An 11,284-nucleotide genomic window follows, 5' to 3' on the forward strand; every position below is an offset into this window, starting at 1 on the left:
GCTTTGTCAAAGAGGAAAGTCTTAAGCCTACTCCTAAATGTGGAGACGGTGTCTGCCTCCTGGACGCAGACTGGAACCTGGTTCCACAGGAGAGGAGCCTGATAGCTGAACGCTCTGGTCCCTGGACCCTGACTGGACCCTGGTTCCACAGAGAGGGCCTGATAGCTAACGCTCTGGTCCCTGGACCCGACTGGAACCTGGTTCCACAGGAGGGAGCCTGATAGCTGAACGCTCTGGTCCCTGACCCAGACTGGAACCTGGTTCCACAGGAGAGGAGCCTGATAGCTGAACGCTCTGTCCCTGGACCCAGACTGGAACCTGGTTCCACAGGAGAGGGCCTGATAGCTGAACGCTCTGGTCCCTGAACCCAGACTGGAACCTGGTTCCACAGGAGAGGAGCTGATAGCTGAACGCTCTGGTCCCTAGACCCAATGGAACCTGGTTCCACAGAGAGGACCTGATAGCTGAACGCTCTGGTCCCTGAACCCAGACTGGAACCTGGTTCCCCAGGAAGGAGCCTGATAGCTGAACGCTCTGGTCCCTGACCCAGACTGGAACCTGGTTCCACAGGAGAGGGAGCCTGATAGCTGAACGCTCTGGTCCCTGACCCAGACTGGAACCTGGTTCCACAGGAAGGAGCCTGATAGCTGAACGCTCTGGTCCCTGGACCCAGACTGGACCTGGTTCCACGAGGAGCCTGAAGCTGAACGCTCTGGCCCCTGGACCCAGACTGGAACCTGGTTCCACAGGAAGGAGCCTGATAGCTGGACGCTCTGGTCCCTGAACCCAGACTGGAACCTGGTTCCACAGGAAGGAGCCTGATAGCTGACCGCTCTGCCCCTGACCCACTGGAACCTGGTTCCACAGGAGGAGGACCTGATAGCTGAACGCTCTGGTCCCTGGACCCAGACTGGAACCTGGTTCCACAGAGAGAGCCTGATAGCTGAACGCTCTGGTCCCTAACCCATATGGAACCTGGTTCCACAGGAGAAGAGCCTAATAGCTGAAGCTCTGGCCCTGAACCCAGACTGAACCTGGTTCCACAGGAAGGAGCCTGATAGCTGAACTCTGGCCCTGGACCCAGACGGAACCTGGTTCCACAGGAGAGGAGCCTGATAGCTGACGCTCTTGGCCCCTGGACCAGACTGGAACCTGGTTCCTGGAGAGGAGCCTGATAGCTGAACTCTGTGCCCTGGACCCAGACTGGAACCTGGTTCCACAGGAGAGACCTGATAGCTGAACGCTCTGGTCCCTGGACCCAGACGGAACCTGGTTCCACAGGAGAGGGCCTGATAGCTAACGCTCTGGTCCCTGGACCCAGACTGGAACCTGGTTCCACAGAAGGAGCCTGATAGCTGAACGCTCTGGTCCCTAGACCCATAGGAACCTGTTCCACGGAGAAGAGCCTATAGCTGAAGGCTCTGGTCCCTGAACCCAACTGGACACCTGGTTCCCAGGAAAGGAGCCTGATAGCTGAACGCTCTGGTCCCTGGACCCAGACTGGAACTGGTTCCACAGGAGAGGAGCCTGATAGCTGAACGCTCTGGTCCCTACCCAGACTGGAACCTGGTTCCACATGAAGGAGCCGATAGCTGAACGCTCTGGTCCCTGGACCCAGACTGGACCTGGTTCCACAGGAGAGGAGCCTGATAGCGAACGCTCTGGTCCCTGGACCCAGACTGGAACCTGGTTCACTGGAGAGGAGCCTGATAGCTGAACGCTCTGGCCCCTGGACCCAGACTGAACCTGGTTCCACAGAGAGAGCCTGATAGTGAACGCTCTGGTCCGGACCCAGACTGGAACCTGGTTCCACAGGAAGGAGCCTGATAGCTGAACGCTCTGGTCCCTGGACCCAGACTGGAACCTGGTTCCACAGGAGAGGACTGATAGCTGAACGCTCTGGTCCCTGGACCCAGACTGGAACCTGGTTCCACAGGAGAAGAGCCTGAAAACAACCCATTTGCTTCCTTTTTATTAACATTAATATTATTTATTATGATGAAATCCAAAGTCGGTCAGACTTGTCCAACAAAATCGTCCAAAAACTCACTTCACTTCCTTGATTTTCTCTCTCTCCTTCGATGTGTAACGTTATTTTGGAGAAGCTTTATAACGTCTGATGACATTAAACCGCAGAATCACATCACTTCAAGGTTCAGAAACCTCTCAGCTCCCCATCTGTTTCTGGTTTCTTTTGGCAGGACTGACGATACGTAATAACTCCAAACATCCCAAAACAAGACATATTCACCATGTTTGTGTAAATAAAACCTTATTTTCCCTCAAGGTTTCAATTAAAGAGTTTTTATCTCAGTACAACTAAGTTTTACTAAGTTTATTTTGAATCATTTATATCAAATTCAGCTATAGATTTACAAAAACACCTTAATTTAAGGTCCATTTACACACTACAGCAACATTAAACTACATCTTATTTGCTGGGGAACCTTCAGAGAAATCATCCTTTGTAGGACTCGTATTTTCAGGGTTTACGAGGGTCATAGAAAGTCCAAAAAAGTCTTAAATTTCAAAATGCTACATTTCAGGTCTTATACAGTCTTAACCCTCGTGTTGTGTTCCAGTCAAAATTGGACTTGGTCAAAATCAACACTTTTTAATCAATGTTTTTAACTTTTTCTTACATTTTTGTCCCTTTTTTCAACACTTTTTTAATGTTTGTCACATTTTTTGACATTTGACACTACGTAACACTAACTTATTGACTTTAGCTTTACAGTTATTTTTGGAATTTATGGTCAATAAACCTCATTTATAGGAAATTATACCTAATGTTTGAGTTAGAAAAGCAGAAATTAGGAATTATTGAGACTAAAATTAAAGGAATGGATGTTGATGATAATCACAGACTGGAATATGTCAACTTTTACTCAATACTATTTCAAAAACACTTCCATTTGTTTTACAATGCTATAAAATTGAATAAGACCCAAAATTAATGAAAGTAGAGATTTGTACTTGGTAAAGAGCGTTGGGTGGAATCAGTCATGTTATTTTGGGGAATTAAAAAGAACATTGATATGGGACAACGGGTCAATTTGACCCCAGGAGGTGTAACCTCTAACGCTCATTGAAGAGTTTGTGTTTTAATTCATGGGTGTTGTAGTTTTTTCTGTCACTAGTCCAAATATAATTCCCTGTATTATGACTACAAATGGGACCAAAATGCGACGTCTATTGCAGCCGATGTAGACACCAGTCCTTTAATACCAAAGAGGAAATCAGGGAATCATTTCAGACGATGTTCCCTGTCTCTGACATCTGAGTTTGTGTCTGGTGTGGTGATATCGGTCTTAACTTCTTAAAAAGTCTTAAATTTGACTTGGTGCAACCTGCAGAAACCCTGATTTTCCACTTCATGGAGTGTTTTTACACAAAATCCAGAGACTTGAGACATGTTTGCTTAGTTTTCCGTCCTAATATTGTTTCATTTTCCTTCAAAAAATGTCAGACTTTGATTTTTTTTTTTCCCCCGTTTTGTTGATAGATATGTATTTCCCCAAAGGTATTTCTGTGGTTGTAGGGGTTATTTTTTTAATGGTGCAACGTCAACAATCAGTGCACATCAGTGTGTTGTGTGCGTCCTGCTCTTTTGGTTCATATACTGCAGGTGTAGCAGCGCCAAAGGGCTGTGTGAGGGGGGAACATGTGCTTGTGTTGCGAAAATAGAGCCCCCCGATCACAATATCTGGGTTATATTTCTATCTATAAAAGTTCATTGTAACTCATAAAGGAAACAGCTGTGATCCTGCACCACTGCAGAGTGTGTTAACCCTTGTGTTGTCCTCCCGTCGACCTGCAACTCTGGGTTTTTCTGGGTTGAAATTTTAACAGTTTGTTGTTCTTTTTCTACAATCTTCTCAACATTTTCCCAATTTTATTCCTATTTTTTTTTTTGCACTTTTTTGATGTTTTTTTTAAATATATTTTAGTCAGTTTTTTAACAATTTCTTTGTTGATTTTTCCAATGTTTTTGGATGTTTTTTGTCACTTTTTTGACGTTTTTTTTATTATGTATTTTTCAGTGTTTTCAGTGTTGCCACTTTTTTGCCCATTTTTATTATGTTTTAGTCAATTTTTTAACACTTTCTTTGTCAATTTTTTCAATGATTTTGATGTTTTGTTTGGTCACTTTTTTACGTTTTTTTAATTATATTTTAGTCAATTTTTTTACAATTTCTTTGTTGATTTTTCCAATGTTTTTGATGTTTTTGTCAGTTTTTTGACGTTTTTTTAATTATGTATTTTTCTGTGTTTTTAATGTTTTTTTGTCACTTTTTTGACATTTTTTTTATTATGTTTTAGTCATTTTTTTAACAATTTCCTTGTTGATTTTTCCAACGTTTTTTATGTTTTTTTTTAATTGTTTTAGTCAATTTTTTAACAATTTCTTTGTTGATTTTTCCAGTGTTTTTGATGTTTTTTTGTCACTTTTTCCATTTTTTTGGTCACTTTTTCAGCATTTAAAAAACAATGGTTTTGTTTATTTTTTCCCCCGCTTTTTTGTAGTTTTTTTTCAACATTTGTCACTTTTTTTCAACGTTCTTCTCTTTTCTCACATAGAAGGTTTTTGTAAACCGGTCAAAGTTGACCCGAGGACAACACAAGGGTTAAATGACATCTGTCCCTCTCTGTCTCCGTCGAGTATCTCTAATTTAACTCTGTCCCTCTTTTGTCTCCGTCAGGTATCTCTAATTTAACTCTGTCCCTCTCTGTCTCCGATGTATCTCTAATTACTCTGTCCCTCTTTTGTCTCCGTCAGTATCTCAATTACTCGTCCCTCTCTGTCTCCGTCAGGTATCTCTAATTTAACTCTGTCCCTCTCTTGTCTCCGTCAGGTATCTCTAATTTAACTCTGTCCCTCTCTTTGTCCTCCGTCAGGTATCTCTAATTTAACTCTGTCCCTCTCTGTCTCCGTCAGGTTATTCTCTAATTACTCTGTCCCCTCTTGTCTCCGTCAGTTATCTCTATTTAACTCTGTCCCCTCTCTGTCTCCGTGCGTATCTCTAATTTACTCTCTGTCCCTCTCTTGTCTCCGTCAGGTATCTCTATTGTTCTTACCTCTGTCCCGCTCTTGTCCTCGTCAGTATCCTAATTTAATCTCTGTCCCTCTCTGTCTCCGTCAGGTATCTCTAATTTAACTCTGTCCCTCTCTGTCTCCGTCAGGTATCTCTAATTTAACTCTGTCCCTCTCTGTCTCCGTCAGGTATCTCTAATTTAACTCTGTCCCTCTCTGCTCCGTCAGGTATCTCTAATTTAACTCTGTCCCTCTCTTGTCTCCGTCAGGTATCTCTAATTTAACTCTGTCCCTCTCTTGTCTCCGTCAGGTATCTCTAATTTAACTCTGTCCTTCTCTGTCTCCGTCAGGTATCTCTAATTTAACTCTGTCCTCTCTCTGTCTCCGTCAGGTATCTCTAATTTAACTCTGTCCTTCTCTTGTCTCTGTCAGGTATCTCTAATTTTACTCTGTCCCTCTCTTGTCTCCGTCAGGTATCTCTAATTTAACTCTGTCCTTCTCTTGTCTCTGTCAGGTATCTCTAATTTTATCTGTCCTCTCTTGGCCCGCAAGGGTAATCTCAATTTAACGCTTCCCCTCTGTCCTCCCGTCAGGTATCTCTACCTGCTCTTCTCAGACGACGACCACCTGCCGTTCGACCACTGGGTCTTCAACACCGAGGCTCACCCGCTGCCCGTCATCCAGAAGGACAAAACAGACCTCCCCAACGAGGTGGAGTAGTGGACCCGTCCCGCGCTGACGCCCAAGTCCAGTGCGAGAACCTGTGATCCTGTGCACCTGAGCCTCCAGCTGTCTGTCTGAAACCATTTGGCGTCCCCGATGGACCCACATGCCTCTTGATTGGGATTTTTTTTTAAATGGGATCAACAGCAGAAAGCAGTCCTGTTGGCACGGACTTCATACTGTAGAATCTGGGTATTTTTTTTTTTTTTTTTTGCATCTTGTCGGCGCCGACCAGAACCGACATATTTACTGCCGGATGACATAATAACTCAAAAAAGACATTGCACTGATATCTTCTGCAGGTGCTTGTTTTTTTTTTTTTTTTTTTTTTTTTTTTTAAATATTCTTGCATCACAACAAGCAGGACTCTCTGAAGATGTCTTCACATTTGCAGCAGGTTAGTTCACCTTCAACCTTCGTTTGGATCTCATTCAGAGCGACAGTCTGGGCAGTTTTCACAGTGTGTGTGTGTGTGTGTGTGTGTGTGTGTGTGTGTGTGTGTGTGGTGTGTGTGTGTGTGTGTGTGTGTGTGTGTGTGTGTGTGTGTGTGTGTAGAAGGAGTACACTGGCAGACCTTAACCGGGTCGTTTCCCTGATGTGGATATTTAAGAACTGAGCTTTGGGCCCAAAAACCCAGAGACTGCAGCTCTCTTATCTGAGGAGTACAAGCTGACTTGTTCTGGTTTTCCTTCTGCTACCTACGCTTCGATATCTGAACATAAAACCGGTTTCCCTCCCACGCGGGCAACCCCACCCCCCCCCCCCCCCCCAAAAAAAAGCACCACTACCCTTCTGCTACACAGTCTTCAGAGAGAGATTTGCTTTTATATAAAACATGCGTTGTCTCTGTGGGAGTCGAAGGAAAGACGCAGCACAACCCGGGCCTCTTTTATGAGCCCACTTAGACCATTGTGGTCTCTCCCCCCCCCCCCCCCCCCTGCTTACCCCCGCCCCCCGACTGCTTCCTCCGTCCTCTGGTGTGTTGGGTGTGAACAGGACTCACGAGCGCCCCCCCCCCGCTCTCTCTAAGCTGTCCCTCTGCTCATCTCACCCTCAGTCCACCTGGAGCTTTACTGGCTTTTGGGATCCTGGATTTTATTTCTCCTTCTCACACCTTTGAACTGATATTTCTGGGATTTGACTATACAAAGTTGTTGTTTTTTTGTTTTTTTTTTACAACTGACAGCAAATATTTGTGATAATTTCCAATATGAATCCTTTTTTTTTTTTTTTTGTCATTTTTTTGTCTTTTTTTTCCTCACAACAATGACAACGTTTGCAGGATTTACTCGTTGCTAACTGGAGACAGAAACCCGTTGTCAATGATCACAGGGTTGACAATCAATAACACGTCAGACCAAAAAAAGGGAAGAGAAGTCTTACCTCAAGGTCCACTGTTAGTCAGCTGCATGGAGTGAACCAGTAGGTGGACCTTGTAGTTAAGTTTATATATATATATATATATATATATATATATATATATAATATACTGGTTTTCTTTTCAAACTATTATTTATATTATCGAGAATTTATATTATCAGAATTATCAAGGTTGGATTAATCTCTTGAAATGAAATGTAATTTCCTTCTTTTGGATTCTTGATATATATATATATACTATATATATATATATTATATATATATATAGGAATTTATATTATATCTATATCTATATGTATATATTCCACATAGAATTTCTGCAAATGTTAATATCCTTAAATATGAACATTTGTACACATGAAAAACTGAATTTTTAGACCCTAAAAGTCTTCCCTAAAGAGGATACTGATTGATCATATTTCTCAGACAACCTGTGTATTGGTCGAACTTTCTTTTTCTGTTGTATCGCTTCTTCTTCTTCTTCTTCTTCTTCTTCTTCTTCTTCTTCTTCCCGTACTGCAGCTCCAGCGTAGGGCCGCCTGTAGGATCTTCTCTCCTCTATGAGGAGACGCAGACACTCGACTTTTCTGTGATTTTCCACCTTCACACACGCAAACACTCACACAGGAGAAGCCATACTGATTCCAAACAGCTTTACCATTCTGTCGTTTTTTTTGTTCCCTTCGTTCTCCACGCACGGGGGGGTGGGGGGGGGGGGGGGGGCGTGTACTCTGTTGTTGTGCTTTTTCATCAAGTACAACTCATCAAAGTGGGTTAATCTGGTTGGATTTCATGGTAAAGATTTATCCTGGTCCACACAGAGCTGCAGCCAGATAAGGAGTTTAGTCTTCGATCTAGTGCCTTCACCAGGAGTCGGGGGGGGGGTGGTGGTGAGATCCTCACACAAACACAGGAGAGGAGGGTTTGAAATAGTCATAGGCTCTTTAAGGAAAGCCCTCATGCCTCAGATGAGGATTATACCAAAATTAGACACCGATTGAAGGATAATTCCTGCTTTTTAATTTGATTTTCTACGTCACTTTGGCCCAAAAGTAGCCTGAAAAAAGTAAAAAGTCTGAGAAAACTTTAGCTTTTCTTTGTGATAATTGGGAACAGACCACCAAAGGTGCATCTAAGGATCACATGACATGACTTCATCATAACATGAGTTATTCTTCTTATTCCCCCAAGGCCAACATCTCGGTCAGGAGCCGTCGTTTTTAAATAGTTTGAGACCAGAAGAAGAGGAAGAGGTTCCCAGTCAGCTGTTATTTCCTTGACAACACTGACACCTAGTGGTGAGATCTCCCTATAACCGGGTTCTGGAAAGACCAGACCTGTCAATAAATGTGTATTTGGACCCCCTGATGCATGGAAACTGCCTGTCAGGCGTTAGCTTTGCCAGGTGTTCATTAGTTTGAGCCTTTTATCATGTGATGTGGCGGGAGATAACAGCTGTCCCCGTGCTCCGGGTCCCACTGGGAGGGGGGGCAGATGGTTCATCGCTGTGTGGAGGAACTTTACTGATGTACATTCATTTGTTTCTGCTGTCTGACAGAAGGAATGGAGGCAGGCTGAACTGAGGGACACTTTAAACCCCAGCAGGAGGTTTTCCTACGCAGGTTTAACCCCCCCGGTGTCCTCGGGTCAGTTTGACCCATTTTCAAAAAGTTCCTATATCAGAAATTTGTGTTTCTTTCAACCAAATTGTCCCAAACTAAATAACGTGGATAGTTCCATAAAGCTTTTTTACAAGTGAAATAATTGATCAGTTCATTACTTTAATCACATTTGGGTGTTTTTATTCAATTTCACAGCATTTTAATTTTTAAATTTTTTTTATAAAAGAAAGTTGAAAAAGCTTCAAAAAGCCCAGAAAAAGTGACTAAAAACATCGGGGAAAAGCGACAAGGGACAAGGGACTGATTCTAACATTTGTGAGTTATCAGGACTAGACAGTGGGGGGTTAGTGTGTCAGAGCGTCGGGACGAGACTGGATCTGTCAGGTACCGTCCGGCTCTATGACTATGCTAACTTAGCTAACGTTAGCTATTAAAGAGTGTTTAGCAAACACTAGGATTCCCACTGTTTGATATATATCCACCTGTAATTAGGGATATATGATACCACTATGGGGGGTCACCCGATGCCTCCCAATGCCATATCATCACAAGACTTATGCCATGATACAATATCATTTTGATTTTAAACATATTGCAATACTCTGCAATAGATTGCAGTTTATAACCTTTTCTCCAACTTCTAATTTTTTCCCAATTTCTACTGACGTCCCCAAAAGGAAACTTATCAACGTCTGTTTCATCTAAAAAGATTTCTCTGTTTGTTCATCTCACTTCAATGTTATCGCTGCAGAATGGGACAAACTGACCAACACATATATGATATATAATATATAATAAAAGATCCAGACTTGGCGTCTGTGTATCGATACAGTATAGCTACGGAAAATATTGCAATACTGCGCTTTATTGATTTTTTTCCCCCCCCACCCCTGGTCAGCTAATGTCATTCATGTGTAAGGTAGCGTCTCTCCCCGTGTGGAAAGCCCTTAATGCAGCCTGTAAAACCAGGAAACACCACACTAATGTCTCATTACCATATCCAAAACCTAAGACTTTGATGTCTAGTCTCATATCCCCATGTCCATATAACGTTGATATATATTATATATATTAAGGAGAAGGACGCTTCACATTTAAAGGTCAAATGCCACAGGTTTAGTCAAATTGCTTAACCAAAAACAGATGGATTCACACATTTAATTTCACGTTATGCCCCCGTGCAGCTCAAAGGCGTTGAGTTTTCTGCTGCAAGACGATGAAAACGGTCCAGTGGTTGCACTAAATAGCGTCCTCTTGCAACAAGGAGAGCTCCAGAAACTAAAGTTCCTTCTGAGCAGGTTAGAAAACGAACGAATGGTTGTTAAATCCCAGATGATGTTCACCTTCTTTGAAATTACTTTAAATCGACTCTGCGTAATTCCCAAATTCTCCTTACGTCTCCATGTAACGACCAACGGAGACGTATCAGTCAGATTCAAATTTAGGAAATAGACTGTGAGCTGTGAGAACCCCCCCCCCCCCCATTGTACAGACGACCCTCGTGTTTAATCTGTGTTATCGCTGAGTTTCGAGGCATTTTTTACCCATGTGATGTATTTTAATGGTTATTTTTTGCTGATTGTGTTAATTTATTCTGTAGTAATAGGAGTTGGGGGGGTGGGGGGGGTTGGGAGCTGACCCCCCCCCCCAGGTGGTGCAGCGGGTTGACTGGTGTCGTGACTGGACCCTACACCTCTTGTCTGGGTAATTCCATATTTATCTTCCAAAAAACTAGACATACTCAGCAGATCTTGGACTTTAAAGGTCCTATAGGTGTTGCAATTTTTAACATCAATGATGTGTAAACAACCAAAATTGTCCTATATTAATTCTTTAAAAATACTAATAATATCACCAAGGAATTACAGGGTTAGAAAGCGCTGCCCATTGTGTCTTTTAATGTGATGTTAGGGGTTCGACGCCAGACCAGGGACCTGGGAGTCAATCAGACGACCTTATGGGAGGATATGAACGTGTGAATGTACCATCCAATGTAATGTGAAGAATATTTTATATGCATTTATTTTTTTGTTGTCTTCATGTGTTCACGTCTCGGTGCTTTTGTTTTTATGCTTTTATCTCGGAAAGCACAAAAGGTTAAAGCAATGCGCGCAGGCAGAGGAAAGTCTCCGAGTGTTGGAAACGATCCAGATGTGCCACATGTGGCGCACCAGCACATTTCCATGTTGTTGTTTTCATTTCTGACACGTAGACACGGCCATATGGGAAAATTCAGCATTATAACATACACCAGATCTGCTGGATGTGAATACAGAGAACGTAAAGTCGCAGTTCTTCTTCGTTGGTGTTGTGGTTCATGTGGGACCGGTTGGCACCGGGTCCCTGGTCCAGATGAGCCGGTCCAGATGTGAGCGGACCTCATCGGCCCAGAGAAGGCTTGTAATGAAGGAAAGTGAGATTTAATGTTGCTGTAATTATAGCTCAGTGTCCATTTTTAAAGGCACTTCAATGTTTTAACCATTGCCCCGTCATTGGCTTCTTACCCTGCGAGTTAAAAACGTCC

At 43.0% G+C, this 11,284-nt stretch overlaps 1 protein-coding gene across 1 annotated transcript in view; it reads left to right on the plus strand.

The window, feature by feature from the left end:
- man1a1 (mannosidase, alpha, class 1A, member 1) overlaps positions 1-6,516 on the plus strand; it is a 190,749-nt gene extending 184,233 nt beyond the window's left edge. Inside the window, exon 12 of the mRNA XM_032543047.1 lies at positions 5,629-6,516. Within this exon, the coding sequence (XP_032398938.1) occupies positions 5,629-5,755 (127 nt within the window). The 3' untranslated portion in view covers positions 5,756-6,516. The remainder of the gene's footprint in view (positions 1-5,628) is intronic.
- The last annotated feature ends 4,768 nt before the right edge of the window (positions 6,517-11,284 follow it).

This window comes from Etheostoma spectabile, chromosome 18, assembly GCF_008692095.1.
Source record: "Etheostoma spectabile isolate EspeVRDwgs_2016 chromosome 18, UIUC_Espe_1.0, whole genome shotgun sequence".
In the NCBI taxonomy this organism is placed as follows: domain Eukaryota; kingdom Metazoa; phylum Chordata; class Actinopteri; order Perciformes; family Percidae; genus Etheostoma; species Etheostoma spectabile.